Source organism: Pituophis catenifer, unplaced genomic scaffold, assembly GCF_029215685.1.
Source record: "Pituophis catenifer annectens isolate HBS135680 unplaced genomic scaffold, rPitCat1.0.hap2 SCAF_2, whole genome shotgun sequence".
NCBI classification, from domain to species: Eukaryota; Metazoa; Chordata; class Lepidosauria; order Squamata; family Colubridae; genus Pituophis; species Pituophis catenifer.
Window position 1 is genome coordinate 227,767,424 of NW_027256882.1, and position 19,142 is coordinate 227,786,565.

Genomic DNA, 19,142 nt, shown 5'->3' on the forward strand with positions numbered 1-19,142 from the left:
AGCTGGCAGCTAAGTGCTACATAATAGCACTTAGTCCGCTGCACCATCAAGGCTCTGCTTGATATGAGAGTGAATTATCCTAATAACATTACTGTCCAACATGAGAAATCATTTATCTCTGTAGCAGGTATAAGACAAACACTACAGAAAGAAACAAGGGTATACTGAATGCTTCAGTGCTTAAGACAGTCACCCCAAATAAGGAAAATGCATGGGAGGGAGGAACAATAGAAAAGGGAAGGTTATTTTTTAAACAGATAACCAGAAATAGACATTTTTTAATTGGCATTGATCTAATTTTAGTTGAACAGAATCATCATTTGGGCTATAAAAACAGGTATGTGGATACAACTGTTTAATTAACTCAGATCAAATCAAATTCACTGATTCGTCTCTTAGAACAAATAAATTTAAAGCAGCCTTTCCTTTCACAAGCACTGTGCCTACAGAATCAATGCCATGCATCCCACATCAGTCAATTAAGGATTTTAGACAGGTGGATATTAAGCAGCTAGAAAAATATTCTCAAAGCAAAAAGTCACCAGGACTGTAAAATAACAGAACCATACCTTGGTTGGGGGGGTGGGGGGAAGCTTGCTAGATACACTTATTTTTACTTCTCAGCTCTTACCTTTTACTTTGACTTGGTATTTGTTGCATTCTGGACAAGGAAGGAGTGTGAATTCCTCTGTTTGATACATAGAGTAATCAGTGCTTGCCACAACAATCTGGTCTCCAGGCTTCCAGCTGCTAACATCTTCTGACAAATCCATTATCACTCCATGCACAGTTTTAACCTGAAAACCCCACTTTGGAACACCTTGGAACAAAAAATTAACACTTTTCTTGGTTCATTTTTTAAAAAAGTCGCCACCTTTGCAAATGCTCAAATAGTATTATAGCAAAACAGTTTAATGCACATGCAAATCAAATCAGCAAGACGAAAGGTAGTACAGAGCTACAGTTAAACTCCCTATGATTTTTCACCAATATCTACCAAAAATAATTGCAGTAGTATTTTTAAGTATATTCTTGTGGATTATGAATGAGGAACCACTATTTGTAAGGAGTTAGGGTTAGGGTTGTCTCACGGGCCTGGTGGCGCAGCTGGCTAATAGCCTGTTATTAACATTCAGCTGCCTGCAATTACTGTAAGTTCGAATCTCCCCAGGCTCAAGGTTGATTCAGCCTTCCATTCTTTCTAAGGTAGGTAAATTGAGAACCCAGTTTGTGGGGGCAATAAGCTGACTTTGTATAAATATACAAAAGTATGAAGGCTATTCCTTAACGCATTTTAAGCCGCCCTGAGTCTCCGGAGAAGGGCGGCATATAAATAAAAACAAAAAACAAAAAACATAGAGAATGATTTCTTGGATGAAAAACAAGGATGCAACTGCAGAATACTCCGAAGTTCATATTATTTTTATTTTACAATAAATAAATTTTGCCAGTACTCTATGTAACCTAGTGGTTACATAGTGAATACACTCGCCTCCCACATAGAAGGTTGAGAGTTCAATCCTAGGTAACAGCAGAATGCCTAATATTTATTAATATAGTCAAAGCATTTGAATTAAAATCTAGATTGCTATAAGCTATAAGCCTTCCAATTTTGCCTATCTGCAACAGGACAGGAATATAGGAACCTATTTTTTCTTTCATACTTGATAGATCTCAACAAAGCACATTTCTAATTTAAGAATATTTAATAAATCATCATGCTTTAAAGAGCTACCAAAACCATGATTTATTTTTCCCTATTTAAAAGTATGAAGGTGACATATGGCATTATGGGGAAAAACATTTTAATTGATTTCCATGGCTTTTTTGTAAACATTTTAAATCAAAAGATGTTATTTGCTACCAATAACAATTCTTTTATAAATATTAGAAAGGTTGTCATTTCATAAAAAACAGTGCCTCCCCCCAAAAAAATGGAACAAGAAAGCAATATTGAATTTTCTTGCCAGCAGACTTGTCTTGTGTATCTATCCCAAAGTTCCATTTTTTTTCTGCTTATTAAAACAAGGACATAAAAGAGACATTTTGATTATTTTTAAACTTTAGATTTTTCTTTTTTTACTTCTGGCCTCCAAACAGACTACAACTTATGATCAACATAAGGTACATAGCAATAAAGATGCGTTCTAAATACAGCAAACCTAGCTGCACAAGATAACCAAACTAAATTTTGTTTTCTAAAATAAAATTAAAAATAGCATATTCCTACCAGCAATCCATTCACTGAAAGCCCTCACAATAAATTTCTGGCCATCCACTGTGAAAAATTCTTTTTCTGCAAGAGCTTTTCCTCCTGTACTGTGATTTTCATAGTCTCTCACAGATTCATTACAAGATGAATTTCCGTCACCAATTACACTCACTAAAGCCCAGGCTTGCCTGTAAGAAGAGAGCACAACTTTAAATACTTACCCTAAATAAGGTTTCTTTTAAAAAACAGTAATAATACATGGAAAATTATCAATTAAAAAAATCCAAATAAAATATTCTTCACTTTGATGCATTAAGGAATATTTCCCAGTTGTTCAGTTTCATTTTTCAGAAAAGTAGCGTCAGTTGTTATTGTTGTCATATGAATACCAACCCGTCACAGGCATACTGCCTGGGACTAACGGGGATTATAATATTCTCATTATGACAAGTATCCGGTTGTCACGTGGCTGGAGAAGCTTGTTTTGATGTATTCAAGAATTAATTCCCAAGAAAGGACTGCAGAAGTCTCTTGAACTTAATTCTTTACACTTCTAAACTCATATGCAAACCAAAAGAGATAAAAGCTTAAGTTAAAGAAAGAACTACTTACAGAGAAATATTCGATTTCAAATGATTTCACAATTTGGAAATTAGCACTTTCCAAACTCTAACCTAAAGCCCATTACTGTATATGTGAATCTTCTATGATAATAAAACAAAATTAGTAAGAGTGTAAAGGACACAATTTTTCTTTAAAAAGCACCAGTGGTTTTACAGATTTATACTGAGACAGTATGCGCCAAGGATTTTTTTTTAGCATAGGGAGATAAGCATTGTGCACGCTTGTTTACCCAAAAGGAAGACAACTTTGAACTGAAGACACTTCCTCAAAAAGGGAGATTATATAAGGAAAAAATTATAAATACTCACAAAAATCATATTTGTTTGCTGGGCTGGGGGGGTGGGGAGGGGGAGGAAAGGTTGACTCAGCCTTCCATCTTTCCGAGGTGGGTAAAATGAGGACCCAGATTGTTCGGCGAAATATACTGACTCTGTAAACTGCTTAGAGAGGGCTGTAAAAAGCACTGTAAAGTGGTATATAAGTCTAAGTGCTATTGCTAAATGAATCAGTGTGTCTCAGCATTACAGCTGAACATCTTAGTCCATTGGCGTGAAGGCCTTGCTGTAGATACCCTATAAATTACTTGTTCGCTAGAAAGTAAGCCAAGATCAGCTTCTCTACTCCTCCCTATCTCCTGAAAATCTATATATTCTTGACAGAAAGTTTCTGCCTTTACAGTGGCTCCTGGTTTCTATACTGGGTCTACACTAAGACACCTTTGATTTCATAAGACCAGAACCAAGAGATTCCCATTTTCTCTCCACCTTTCCCCCCACCCCCTTCATTGCGTGCTAACAGGTATTAACATTTCTAGCAATGATTTCACTTACAACATCTAGAACTGTTGGGGAAGGAACTGCTCACATTAAAAAAAAAAAAGAGTCTTTGAAATTGGTAAGCATGCTATCCAATTAACTTTTTTAAAAAACTCATTCATTCTTAGACCCATAAGAAAAAGAATCCTTCTACTTCAACTTTGGTTCTGGAAATACAAGAAATGTGCAGATTTGGGACAGAAACATTGAAATAATATTTCAGGGATTTAATTAAAAATAGGATGAATTATAAAATATTATTTTACAATACAATAAATTTAAGAAGAGAAAAGGCCAAGGTCTGAATATACAACTGTTTTATTGTGATGTAAAAATTTCCCACACTTTTAAATTACTGCCTTTTTCTCTTAAACTTAAAAAAATTCTGCTAGCTTTGTACAGTAGCTTATCAATGTGTAGCTGTTACAGGCTTCTTTAAAGCAAGAATGAAACATCATTTTCCAAGACCCTCAATTCCAGGTCAAAGACAAGAGGATGACAGGCAGCAAATTGATGTAAAGAAGAACAATATGACTTAATCTGTTTTGACCACATGGAACTAAAAAAGTAAAGGATATTCAGTTGAGTCAAAGGATTAAAAAATATTCAGTTCAGTCAAAGAAAAAAAAATCCATCTGTGGATGGAATTCAGTTCAATTTTAATAGACTCTAACACAATGACATTTCTTTCTGTCACGCCTCCAAATCTGCTTTGGAAATCTGAAATTTTCTGAATCTAATTTTGAGAACATGGCTAATTTTGAGAACAGAATAAACACATCTTTATAGTTTCAATTTCTAGAGGAGGATTAATGAAACTGCTCTCACTGTCAGAAATATGCCACTGGTACTCTAATAAATTTAATACATTGAACATGATGATTTTTATGATCAAATCCTAATTAGTTCAGGGAATTTTTATGAGTCATTTGCAAATTGAGCAGCCTATAAGCCAAATAAAATAAAGTATGTTAAAACACACTGCCCAGATTGTTTCTCTTTGTTTTAGGGCTATCTGTAAATCAAGTATTTCAAAGCATTAGTAAAGCACAGAAATTGGTTAAGTAGCAAGGTGCAGAATAGTTCTTTCCATGTTACCAAAATAACAGACTTGTCAATTTGTACAACCATGTTTTGGGGGCCCAATTTGTGATTTATTTCTTCTAAACTTTGTTGCTTGCCTGCTTCAGCTATGACCTGATACAGATTCTTAAAGTGATACTAATCTCCTGAAAACATTTTTGAATTTGCAGTTTTCTTTCTCCTTCTCTATCTTTTCTCTGCTTTCTTCTCTCTCTCCCCCCCCCCCTCTTGTGTTGGCAGTCCACGTGCTTGATTAATTAAAATACAAAGGGCTCATGATCAATTCACAACTATTTTTAACAATGGAATGTAAGCATTTTTCTGTATATAGCACAAAACTGTAACATGTTTCTTTACAAAGTTAGGCATTATTATTAATTTATGTTTAAACAGTTAGTAGGAAAGGCTGCTTAAGTAATCACTAAACTCATTCTACTTAACAGATGCCTCATCTCTACAGCTCAGCAAATCCCACAGCAGTCAAGACTAATAATGTTGCTATGAAGTAATTCCTCCAGTGAGGAATGTAGCAAATATAATAATCCCCCTCAAATCAATCAGAAATAACTGCTTGAATGTTACTCAGTCACTTGTATAATCATTATAATTACAATTCTATCATTTCTACTGAAAGATTGCTTCTTGTATTAACATCACATTTTAACTCAGCTTTCCCCAGTGTTGGAGCCCTCTAGAAATTTACATTTCAATTTTCAGAATCCTCTAATTAGTATAATCATTGTTGAGAAATTTTGGAGTTATACTCAATATATCTGATTTGGGAAAGATTATTTTAACCGCCATTATGTTTTACTGAAAACAATAGTTTATTAAAGGTAGTCCTGGATTTACAACAGTTCATTTAGTGACTGTTCAAAATTGCAATGGCACTCAAATAAAGTGACTTACGACCATTTTTCATATTTATGACTATTGCAGCATCCCCAAGATCATGTGATCAAAATTCAGACACTTGGCAATTGATTTATATTTATGACGGTTCCAAGGTCCCGGGGTCATGTGATCACCTGAGTCACTTTTGTCACTTTCTGACAAGCAAAGTCAATAGAAAAGCCAGATTCACTTAACAACTATGTTACCAACTTAACAGCTGCAGTGATTCACTTAACTGTGGCAAGAAAAGTTGTAAAATAGGGCAAAATTCACAGAACTGTCTTGGTTAGCAATAGAAATTTTGGGCTCAACTGTGATCATAAGACAAGGACTACCTGTACAGCACACTGAAATTTTTGAAGAAATCCATTATAAGACAATATTAGGACCAATCAAGTTGTGAAAAGAAATGAGTGTGCTTTGCAACCATCACAATACTTGATCAAAGCAAAATTTTACATAATTTGCAAAGGAGAAGAGAAAAGAAAAGAGAGAGGACTTAAAATCTAAAGAATCAGCATTTGCTCAGTTTATTCCAATGCTTAAGCTTTTTGGACTAATAAGCAACTTTACTCTCAATTTGAAGGAAAAAAACAGTTAATATCCGTTTATAGTCTTATGCAAAAGATACAGGTCCTTAGTTAGGCAGATAAATGGCAGCCTTGAAAATTTAGGCATGCAATTCAAACTGATGGATTTGGACATCAAGCTTTTACACAGCTGTATATCTAACTACATCCTTACCTCTCTACATGCTAAAACTCTTAACTTTTCCTTTGCAAGGATCCAACAGCTTACAAGAAACGCATCCAAAGATGGAGCCATACTAAAATAAAGCAGCAATATCTATTCCTGAAATACCAGGTTTCCTAGATACTAAGAAAATTTACCCAAGAGTTTATTAAAGAACACCACAGCTTTTGAAAGAAAGTTTATGGTTTTAGGCATTTTGCCAAAGGCTGGCTGGCTCCCCCCTTTTTATACAAACAAATAGTTTAAAGCTGCTCTTTTCTCCTGTGCAGTCATTTTAGTGGGGTGTATATGGATTGTTGTTTGTAAATATTGATGCATTAATGAATATTAAGGAGCAGAGTTTATTATAATAATATGTACAAAATATTCAAGTTGGACATTCTTCCATATAGCTCAATGCTGAATGCTTAACTACAGCATGTTATGTTCCATTAACCTTCCAGAACAGAATTGGCACTATGATAACTCACCATGGTCTACTCGCCACAGCCAACTCACTGCCACCAACTTGCCCTGGCCTACTCACTAGAGGACAACTCACCACGGCCATCTCGCTAAGGGACAACTCACTACACAACAGAGTTACACTAATATCAAAGAAATGATGGAATAGAATCATTAAAGAAAGGATGCAAAAGGAGCGGCAGAATGAAATGTGAATGGCAAAAATGTAAATAATTTTTATTTATTGTAAATAATTAAATAGAATGGTTAAATTGTCCTGCAATGGGTTGTCCTGTAGTGAGTTGGCCGCAGCAAGTTGTCCCATTCCCCCATGGGGACGTGGGGAGGGAGGAAATTCCTTCTGTGTAGTCTCCCTATTGCGGACAGACAGAAGCAGTACCTATGACCCATGACACTCAAACCAAGCTTTTCTGATGATTTTTAATTTGCTTTAAGGACTATAGAAGATAAATATAGTCATGACATAACATGTGATTTCACCATGACGCTTGGTTCCCAATCTTTTATCTTCTCATAATCCCTTCCTTTACTCTCTTTTAGAACAGGTGTTTCCAACCCCTGCTCTATGGACAGGCACTGGTCAACGGAATGCCAGAAACTGGGCCATGGCAAACAAACAAAGCCCCATCCACAGAATGCAGGCAGCACATAAAACCATGCGCCCTCCGGTCCATGAAAAAACCTCTCTCCATGGAACTGGTCCCTGGTGCCCAAAATGTTGGGGGGCACTGTTTCAGAATATTAAGGAAGTTAGTATAAGAGGTACTCTTATTCTACATTTCATTAAAAGAATACTTTCAAAATCAGGCCGATGTCTTTACATGATTTGTCAGAATACATATACTTGAGTAGGCAATAAATACATACTTAAGATTGTATAAATATGTAAAATGCCGCTCTTAACAAATCCTTGCATGCCTACCGTCAGGTTCCAAGTAATGCACTCATTACAAATCGAACTCCAAGGCATTTCGTTTCCTCAAAGAACAAATTTATTTAGATACATCACCTTGGCACAACTGGTGGAAAGCCAGTACTGAAAGTTCCCACGCTTTCCACCCCAATATAAGTAATAGTTTCTCAATTTTCCAAAACAATCTGTCACATTGTCCAACCAAGATGAGAGCTGGTTGCTTGGCGACTTCTCTCCTACTCCTGTGGCTGGCCAGCCGTTGGAATGTACTTGAATCATCGGCTATCTATGTTGTTTTGGCTGAAGACTATCCTCCTCAGCTCTTCCCCCTTCAATTCCAAACTGTGTCAAACTGAATTCATGTCAGAGTACCCAAGGATATAAACAATCCCACACCCCAATTAAATTCAGGCTTGACACCTACTTTAGATGTACATACAGAGTCACTAATTTCCCAATTGTCAAAGCCAAGAAATCTGGTTGCCTTGTATTATTATGAAGAGAAGAACTGACTTTCACACTGCTATTAAAATGTATAATCAAATCACAGAGATTATAAAACAGTTTGCTATAAATAAAAATAGAAGGGCAAGGGTTTGTTTTCTTCGTCTGCTGCCAGAGGAGGTTAGTAGCCTATTACATGTAACTGAAATATTATGGATTAAATCTAGGCATTAACCTATAAGAGCAGAGGAACTGAAATTTTCTTGTCCCATCCTTCTATTGCCTGCCTTTTTGAGTAAAGCTGAAACAGCTTTCTTGAATTTTAGAGACGATGTTGAGCAATCTAGTAAAACTGCAAGTACCAAATAGGATGGGAAATATTGAATAAAATTGTGCAAAGGAATGTTTTGCTCTAAATACAGAGGATCCCTTGCCCACTATTCTGCAGTCTCTTTCCTCTTTGGGTTCCATCTCTTCAATCATTTCTACCCAATAAGGCCTCACATCTTTCAAAGAACATTTCTACTGCCTATCAAGGAGAAGTCCTGGATAGTTCAATATTTCCTTGAAATTTATTTTTATACCAAATGATCAATACTGCATAATAATGGGTATGCATTCAATTTTTCAGAAGAAACCAACATGGAGGTATTTCTGCTTAACCATTTCTCAACGATCAGCTTGATATGAAAAGCAGTAACATTAAATGGGAGGGGGGACAGTGATGTGAAATTGAAGAGAAAATAAACAGCATTTGTCTAAATATATACTGTGAAACTGGATTTGGAAAATGGAATTGCTTTACTTATTTTTAACGCCATAATCAAGTGTCCTAGGGTCGGGGTAGGAAATATATGATTTTTTCCTAGACACTAAGGAGGAAAGTAAGTTGGCCGAATCTGTTTTTAAAGGGTATAAATTTCAATATATGACATGACGAATTTTGATTTTTGTTGATTTTGCTCGCTTCAACTAGATATTAGTTGCCCAGAATTGAATGGCAAGTGGATAGCCATATACATCAAAAAATAAATTTATCACTTAGGTTGGAGTTAGGGGTAGTTTAATGTCTTTTGTAAGGATTATCAGAATTGTGAAGCATTGATGATTGTTATGGAACTTCCTGATGCGGCTCTGCAAATCATACTCAAAAGGAAATGTGTTTAGCCTTTATATTTATGCATTAAAATAAGCTGAGGTGAGATCCCAAATAATACTATAAGGACCACCTTTTTAAAATAATTTTTTAACCAAGAGCACAGAGGCTTTTTGCAAAAACATTTTTTTTTTACCTATAACTCAGTCCTTTGACGAGCTTACTTCCCAGAAGATCCTGAATGGTTCTTTTCGTTTCTTCTAGTAGGTTTTTAGCAGCTGAGTCTGCTACAGCAATAGCAACAATGCGACCAAAAGGCTGAGCCTTTAGAAAATCCTGAAGTTTTTTGCTGTCATTGTGAGATTCGTGAGTATCAAACTTCCCCTTTTCCAAAACCTTTGCGGTGTCTTGGTCAATCACTCTCACGTTCAGAGCTCGGAAAAATTCCTTTTCATGTGTGTAGGATCCAGAGGCCAGTCCTGAAGAATACAGAGTCTTTGACAGGGACGTCCATGATAATTTCTGAGAGCCATGCAATTCCAGTGTTCCACCGGGGCCCACGCCCACAAATTTTTCACCAAATGTTGGCACATAATCACCTTCGTTTAATTTGCCATATAAGATTATAGTTGCTTTGGACTTATAGCGACATTTTTCTGCTCCAATATGAAGCATTCCACCATCCTTTATTAGGATAAAACGTGTTTTCAGGGTAATATTTTTAGATCCACTTTCATCATCCCCAAAGACAAGTAATCCTGTAGGAAATAATATTGTTAGGTAAGCAATTCTTAAATATGTAGTAGCAAATATATATATATGTTGAAGGCTCCTGGATTGGAGCTGAAAGGCGAAAGGGATGCAGTACGCTCCCTCCCACATGCTGGGGTAGGCCAGGTGTCTCGATAGAAAAACACTTAATCTCTCCCCTGGCTCAAGCTGATGAAGGGAGGAGAACTTGTGGCTCAGAGATTAATACAACTGCCTAACATGCAGGCAGCCCAAATTCGAATCCAAGTAAGGGTATGGCTAGCTGATGAGAGCTTGAAATAGCTTGAAATAGATCTATACTAGTCTCCCTTTATTTCTTTATCAGCTAAATATAATACTTAGCCTCTATGGGGAGGGAACATATGGTAAGGGTGTGGCTAACTGATGAGAACCAATGAGTCAGACATAGATCTATATTAGTCTCCCAATAGGCAGCAAAATGCATGCTTGCTGTCTGAAGAAGCCTAGGATAGTGGATGTGATTTCACTGAGCTATGGCTGCAATTTGAGAAACTTGCAGTTTCTCAAATTGCGTTTGAGAAGTTTACGTAGGAAAATACCCGGTTGAATAAAAATATTTTATATGTATGTATGTATGTATGTATGTATGTATGTATGTATGTATGTATGTTTTCTTTTCTTTTCGTAGGCCTTTATGTGTATTTCTCTTTAGCCAGGTTCTTCCTACGTAAACCAAGATTTTTATGTAGCCCTAGTTCAATGAAATCACAATCCACTAGTTTCTAGGCTTTTTTCAGGCAGCCAGCAAGCACCCTGATGCCAATTGGGAGACTAAGTCTCCCAATGGATTCTCCCAATGGGCAGCAGAGTGCTTGCTGGCTGCCTGAAAAAAGCCTAGAAACTAGTAGATTGTGATTTCACTGAACTAGGGCTGCATAAAAATCTTGCTTTACGTAGGAAGAACCTGGCTAAAGAGAAATGCACACACACACACACACACACACACACACACACACACACACCTTTAAATGAAGACTGCAAATCAATGGTATACTCCAATTAACACCATACACATAACCTTTAGATTAGAGATCCCAGTTTGCATAAAATACCATGCGTATATTTGGGGTTATACTGGGGCTTTTGACATGTTTGCAGCATATTTGCCAAAACACCCCAAAACAAATGGTTACTTTTCCTTAGCCATAAATGCAAATGAGGTATTGATATGGTAAAGCTGAAAAACCTAAAACTACTCTTCATAAAATCATTATTAAACAAAAGATGGGTGATAAAGTCCTTCTTCATGGTGGTTCTTCAGGAATCTTCTGTTGACAGTCAATGTATGGCAGACTATGACTTGAAAAGCATGAAGAATATATAGTAAAAATAATGAATGAATGGAAAAATAAACATGTTCCAGATGGTGAAGGTAATAGAAATGGAAAGGATAGAATCTAATTGAAGAAAGATGATCTGATCTTGCTGAGCAGGGTTGATTAATACATGTAGAGAAGCAAAGGTTAAAACGTATGCTAAAAAATATATTATCTCGTTTGTTGTGGATCCATACAAAAATAGGAGTTCAAAGATAGATGAGCACTGTTTATTAAATTCCAGTAAGTAATAGTAATGGGGAAAAACAAGTTTTGGGGGAAATTATGTAACATTCTGAATAAATGTGAAAGGGGAAAAGATTATTCCATTAGGTGACGTGAATGGATATCAGGAAGTAAAAAATATAGGGAAAAAAATGATCTGGATATTTGGAGACCCAAGAATGAATGAGACTGGTGGTAGCAAGTATCTGTTTTAACTTACTTGCTAAGAAGTTATGACAGAAACAAAAAAAAGCTACAAAATGGGTGCCTAGTAATTTTTTATATGTATAAAAAAGAAAAAAATGTGTTCTCAGGCAAACAATTTGTCATTGTTTTCTACATTATTCTTTATAGAGTTTACTCATGTAATTTAGTATGCATTTTCTCCCTTTGCTTCTTCCCAGAAATATTCTTGAGCAACCTTTCTAAATTGTTTCTACTGGCTTGGAACATGGGACATTTTTGCCTCAAACCATCTAGGAGACAGCTTGGTGAACCACCATTATATATTATCACACTAGCTGTGTGTTCTTCTCCAAAGGACAGGAAATGAACTGGGAGGAAACTTCCTTCCGATAAAATGATTTGAAATATCTGTTCTAAACTTGGGTGGCTATTCAACTGTTTTTTCTTCTTGGGATATCACTTGCAGTAAATATGGATAACTGCCAAGATGCACAGCAATCCTGACACATGTGGATTTTTGTAATTGGCAGCATGACAGCTGTAATTTCTTGGAACTCTATTAATAACCTGAACGATACAATTTTTCAAAAGATGTCAAATGAAATAACACTGAACATGGTAATTGCTATAACTACCCAAAGTAGAGAAAAACATCTCAGCAATGAGCCAATTCATACTACTTTCATTCAATGAACATTCCCCCTGTCTCTTTAATCATATCAGATTTTAAAGTACAACATGATGGCTAAGTCTGTCATAAGACTATCAGTTTCTCTGGCCAGATAAGTTTCTTTGTGGATAACAATGAGAAAAATGGAACCTTTTTTTTTTAAATTGATATTATTATCAATCAATAAAAAAAATGGAACCTTTGTGCCAGTGAATGTTATTTATTGTAATAAAACTGTGGCAGAAAATTATTTATTCATTTTTCTTGCTGCTCCCTAGTCATATCCTTTCAGTTAATAGCAGTACTGCTGCACACAACTATTAGCATAAAATAAAGGCAATGTCAAGGATCAAAGTCTAACAATGGAGACAAATACATTAACTATATAAATGACTGCCCAATTCAGACATAAAACTAGGGTAAAGAGGATATATTTTTGGTAAAAGAAATTAAGAGTATGGCTTTAGCCATCTTATCACAAAAGGCCAGTTTTCTTGAAAAAAATGAATGAAGCTGGGGAAAATTATATTTAAAGTGATTGTATAGAGCAGAGGTCCCCAGGCTCTATGGACCAGTACCTGGCATGCTAGAACCTGGGCATGCAAACAAGTGAAGCCCCATCCATGGGATGCTGGCAGCATGCAAAACCATGTCCCCTCCGATCCACGGAAAAATCTGTCTCCACGGAACCTGCTCCTGGTGCCTAAAAGGTTGGGGCCACTGATATAGAGTAAAGAAAGATGGGTGGGAACTATGCTTCTGTCACCTGAGTAACTTTTAATGCACAATGCAGTTTTTTTTTTCAGATGCCTAGTCTGTTCAGCAAGTAACTACAGCTAATGCATGAATAGATAAAAAAAACTTGCCCTCATCCCATTCAGTTTAGCATTATGAACTACTTTGCCTACCTCCATCCTGTATAACTATGGAATACACCGTGGCATCCATATTCAGACGGAAGAGATCTCCTTTTTGGATTACAATTCTCTTTTCTCTATCATGTCCTGGATTCCAGTTTTTAAGGCGGGGATTTTGATCTGGACAGTTCTCTGTAACACAATGGGATAATAATTACAATTAAAGTACTACAGTATTCAGGAAATTAATACAGCAATGATAATATACCACTCACTCTGCTAATTTTTAAATCGAAATAAAATGCCCACAATTGAAAACAAATTGATATTGATCTAATGGATATTTTAATGTTATAATCCATTAATTTTTAAATATTCCATAAAACCTTATCTTAACCCTTTGTCACAAGTTATGTACTGAAATCAAACTATATTCTAGATCAGTCTTCTCCAGACATGTTGGACTAAATTCTCAATCATCAACAGTTGCCATAGCCACTGATAGATGTGACCACTGTCATTAAAAGTAGCTGAAGGCCTGACTGGGGATGACAAGGATCATAGTCAACAAGTAGGGAAAGTGCTGATTGGAGAAAGTCTTACTGAAGTAGATATGTACCCAAAGCTTTCTTTCCAGAACAAATTCTAGTAAGTTAGGACCCCTCTAATTTAGGGAGGAAAATATTAAAAGGTCCTCTCTTACTTTTTCACCAGCAAATAGAATAACTCATTTGTTTTTAAAAATAATTTCATTTTTTGACAACTTTAGCAGTTAGGAAATGTTTCTAGACAAACAAATTTAACCACTACTAAAGTCACTTAAAGATTGGTTGCTCTCATTGTCAGAAAATGTCCCCTAGGTTGTATCTCTCTTTGACAAACTTCCACCCATTACTTCTTGTCCTGCTTGCTGGTGCCCTAAGTAATAAGTCACTCCCACTTCTTTGTGACAGCACCTCAAGTACTAAAAGACAGCTATCATGTCCTGTTCCCCCCCCCCAACAAAAATAATTCTCATTGATAGGCTAGTCATAAATAGATCCCTCAAGTGTTGCAATTTTTGCCTGGCAGAATGGAACATTATAGAAAGAATTGTTAGCTGCTGTGCTGCTATGGCCAGGAAAGAATCTCCACCTGGAAAACACAAAAAAAATCCTTTCCTGGTAGACTGCCTGTGTTTGCATTGCTTAGTAGCAGGCAAAACAAAGGAATCTCTCCTAATCATGGGTACATCCTTACTCAGCAATGTACTGTAACTCCTTCCTTTGCAGCTAAAATGTGAAAGGGATAGAAAAACTTCAAATGAATCTTTGCAGCAAACTAACAAGGATTGCATCCACTATGGACAAGTGCATAATATAGATATCATCACACCCTTTAAGTTTACAAATCAAAATAGGGTTTTGTTTTTTCACTTTTAAGTGCACTCCAAAGTTTCTTTAAAAAAAAAGAGGGCTGAAGAGCCATCATATAAATTCTAAACATTTATCAAACTAGCCAGTTATTCCTTTTACTTTTTCAAATACACTCAAAAAAAACAAAAAAAAACCCCCAACAACAACCCAGAATGGGTTTTTCAAGCAGCCAACCAAACCAAGGCAACCCATAAGCACAGAAAATTTTGTTAAAAGGTATGTCGATATGGCTTGCTACGTTTTGGGGTAGGTTGCACGGTATTGATATGCTTTAGTCATGCTGATCAGAATACATTTGAGCTTTCAGAGTGCATTTGAAAATGCAGAGGCATTTCATTTGTACAGGCATGTTGAATCTCAGCATCAACGTTTTAAAATCATGTTTTTTAAAAACAAAGTTGACTGAGTAAGGCCACAGTGGCTTGGTTCCTATGCAATACTAAGCTCTTAAGATGCAAATCACCTGGCATGTTAGGTGACCAATCTTCAAACAACTAAGTAAATACAGAGTTTACAGATTAAGCTAACCCTCAAACCAAACACTGTGGTTTACCCAGAAAGTGGAGGCCTCCCTATAGCAGCCATGCAATCCTGCAAAGAGATATGGCTGCTTTAATGAATCATAGACAGATGTATGTTCCACTCCCACACTTCCAAAGAGCTCCTACACTGCCTGACAGATAAGGTTAGTTTGAAATTAACAGCCTTTACTTTTCAAATATATGTATGGATATATCTGTAAGCATATTTATATACCTATGTGTATAGATATGTGTGTGTATTAACATTTTAAAAAAACCCCGAGTATCAGAGTCACTTCCTACACTGGAGATATCCAATGACATTTGGCCTATATGAAAAAAGTCAGGTACAAAACAGGTCAAGTCCAGGTTACAGAAGCATGGAAATTAAATTTAACTTACATTATCATCTAATTAACATTAATTGTTTTAAATATAAATTATCTTCCCAATTATTTAATGACATAATTCGGCCGCCACTTTCGGTGGCACTTCCGAGGCTGTCTTGAGTTCCAGACTCTTTAATTAAACAGCTTTGGAAAAAAAGGTGAAGCTTGTATTTCTTGTGCTTTTGTGGAAAATGTGATGTATTGTACAGTATAAAATGCAGTTTTGTACTTTGGAGAGAGACTTTAGGTGTTGATGAGAGTGCATCAAATATATTTTCAGGAAAAAGACCAAAACCAACTTCAGAACTATATGCACACTAACCAACTCCTATGCCAACTACAATATCTTCTGTGATTTTTCAAATATCAGAGAAATGAGATCTATTAAAAGTACTGTCACCATTAAAAATGGCTATTTTTCCAACAGCCAATTTCCAATAGCCAATTTCCAATTAAAGATAATTATTTGTGCTTTAATTATCATAGATAAAATCACTGCACTTAAAATCTGAATAGTTTTCTTACGTAACAGCAGCATGGGGAGGGGGGTTTTCCCCCAATCGGTAGCAATATTCAATAAAGAGTGCAACTTACTGAAACTTACCATCAGGAGCATACTTTGATGCTATGCCCAATATAATTCCAAGTGCAATAAAAAATGAAAAGCTGGATATGGCAAAGCAAATAAATGTATTTTTGTGCCTATTTTTTCTGCTTGCTTCTGCTTGACAGCGTTGTGGATCACCTGAAGAGGCTACTGTGGCACGAGCTTCCTGTCTTGCACAGGAAAATTTGGCTGAAGCTTGATTATTTGGAGGTGGTGGAGGACGAAGTGGGACAACTCTTCCTGGGACGTAACCAGACTTATAGCTGCTTCCATTCTGTGCCTGAAGGAAGGAAGGAGAACTTCCCCTGGGACCAACGGTGTGCATGTTATACAATCACTAGAACAAGAATAAAAAAGATTATTCCAGCAGCCCCAAACTTAATACAAAGACGAAAGAATGGATAAATGAATGATTTTTTAAAGAAAAATTTAAAATTACTTAGAATGAAAGGAGGCCCATCTTTTGCATAATATACCAAAAAAACATGAAACCGATTTTCCAATTTAAGTCGAGCTTGACTACAATTTATTTTTATACAGGGATTTGTCAAACAAATGAACACATACGTTTGAGGAAACACGCTTGGAAATTTCACCAACGTTTAAAGGACTTCAATCACTGTATTCAGTAATACAATATGACAAACTATTGGGATATGCTTCTAGGTCATTGTAGTGTTTTTAAATCTAGGCATACAAAAACAATTCAACAAATTTTCAATTATGCTCAAAATTGGAATAATTAAACATGCTTATAAAAATTGGGTTTGGGATATGAGAAAAGATCATAAATATGGATTATGATTGTGTATATACAGTAAGTATGGCAGTCATTTTAGTCAGTGAAGGTCAGAACAGAAGATTAGTAAATGAAATCACAATTTTTATATGTAAATTTTCTTTCACTTGCACTGCTAATCTAAGAAGGTATCTTGGCCCACCTCATGAATAAATATCAGAATATGTAAATGATTTGCCTATATCAACCAGTTTACTGAATATTTTTCTTGAAGGCAAAAAAAATATTCCCCACATCTGTGAAATAGTGATGAATAGCCTGAGAATGGAACAAATACGAGCGTGGAACAAATACCATATTCTAATCTATAGTCTGGCTCACTACCAAGCCATAAAAAAATAAGATTCTAATTATCTTATTGGTATCAACAGTGTACATTTTTCTTGAGATATGCTAATCATATATGACAACGTAACTTAAAATATTACTATTCTTTCACTCTTGATATCAGCCTTAATGATAGTTTTAAAAGTAAAGCAGATACACTTGAATGTGTAAAATAATTCTTTTAGACTGGCACACAATGAAAGAAGTAAATAGCTCCCTTGATTTTATCTGATCTTAAATTTTCGGGTTCATCTGCAAATCTACTAGACCAATCTTGCCCAAGCTTGTCCTTTCTAGATGTGTTGGCCTTTCCATTTTACTAATTTACATCAGCATATGGTAGGCAACAGGACGGAAAAGCCAGATTCACTTAATGACATGATTAATTTAAGAACTGTAGTGATTCACTTAACAACCCTGGCAAAAAGGTTATAAATTGAGTGTGACTCACTTAACAACTGCCTTGCTTAGCAACAGAAATTCTGGCTCAAATTGTGCTCAATTACCCATAATCAAATTTCTTTCTTTCCAATGAGAAGCCTTGTTCAGACAACATCAGCTGGCTGTAAATGTTTAAAGCACTTGTATTAAAAATGCATTGTTTCAAGAATTAAGGAGCCCTATTAAGTTTTAATTAATCAATGAAACTTTGTAATCTATTTAGATAATTAAATTCTATGTTGACTATGCCATATGCCGAGTGCAAATAAAGATACTTTTTAAACTAGCCTTTGGCTATGGTCTTAATTATGCCTTCACCCACAGCGTTTGTACAAATTAGCTTTATATTGTCATAGTTAATGCCAGCAGAGTACACGATCACTGTAAAACTCATTTCTACATCGTTACTGCCTGTATTATCTTTTATAATTGACTGAGCATGCTAACTATTAAAACTAGATAGGAGCTAATATCTAATGCTTGAACTCCCACATGAGGCGAACACCTCCAAGGCTGTAAGAATAAGTTTTCCTTTTGCCTAATTTTATTACACTGAGTATTCTTACTTGGTTTTGGCTAGGAACTCACTAAACGAAGATTTTCCATTTTGTTTCAGCAAGAATGGACATGCCAGAAATACCCACACACCATCTTGGCACAGGTAAGGAATGTAGTACTTTCCATTAAAGAATTCAAGATGTATTAACAGGCTTTTAAAAGACATAGCTTTTTGACTCATTAGAACTATCACATGAAATTATTAATATGCAACTTTCACTGTCTGTTGGTTACAATTCTGTATTTCATACAGTTCAGTTCTGTGCATATATACCTACATACAGTTCAATAGAATTTTGAACAGATCTGTCCTTGGCCATCTCTTGCTTTTCCCAAAAGGATGCTAGAAAATGCATTTGTTTTGGCTATCTTCCACTTTTCCTAAAACCAAGAGTGTAGGGGAGCTAACGTCAAACAAGAGCTTGTTTCGAGGCACTCTATTTGGGGATCTTCTAAATGCTGCCAGGTCAGTGATTTCCAAGTGCTCCCATTGCTCCATAGCAATTCTTTCCTAGAAAGTAGGTAGCAGAGCTGAGGGAATGCTAGCAGTTTTGGCCCTGTGACAATACGTCATTGAGGGGACCAATCTGTGGACCACATCCCATTTGTCAGTTTGAACAGGATATCATCTTCAATAGATGGACTGAATACAACACAGAGAACATGTATATGTGTGTTTGTGTATGTATATTGTGCCAATTAGCATTTTTTCTCCTCTGTAGCTTTTCACTGAAATGCCT

The 19,142-nt window shown here is 35.9% G+C and overlaps 1 protein-coding gene across 1 annotated transcript in view; it reads right to left on the minus strand.

Moving 5' to 3' along the window:
* Positions 1-19,142, minus strand: part of CEMIP2 (cell migration inducing hyaluronidase 2) — a 59,178-nt gene that overhangs the window by 37,733 nt on the left and 2,303 nt on the right. Inside the window, exons 2-6 of the mRNA XM_070938637.1 lie at positions 16,275-16,614; positions 13,397-13,537; positions 9,496-10,057; positions 2,231-2,400; positions 632-820 (exon numbers count right to left, since the gene is read on the minus strand). Of these exons, the coding sequence (XP_070794738.1) occupies positions 632-820; positions 2,231-2,400; positions 9,496-10,057; positions 13,397-13,537; positions 16,275-16,602 (1,390 nt within the window). The 5' untranslated portion in view covers positions 16,603-16,614. The remainder of the gene's footprint in view (positions 1-631; positions 821-2,230; positions 2,401-9,495; positions 10,058-13,396; positions 13,538-16,274; positions 16,615-19,142) is intronic.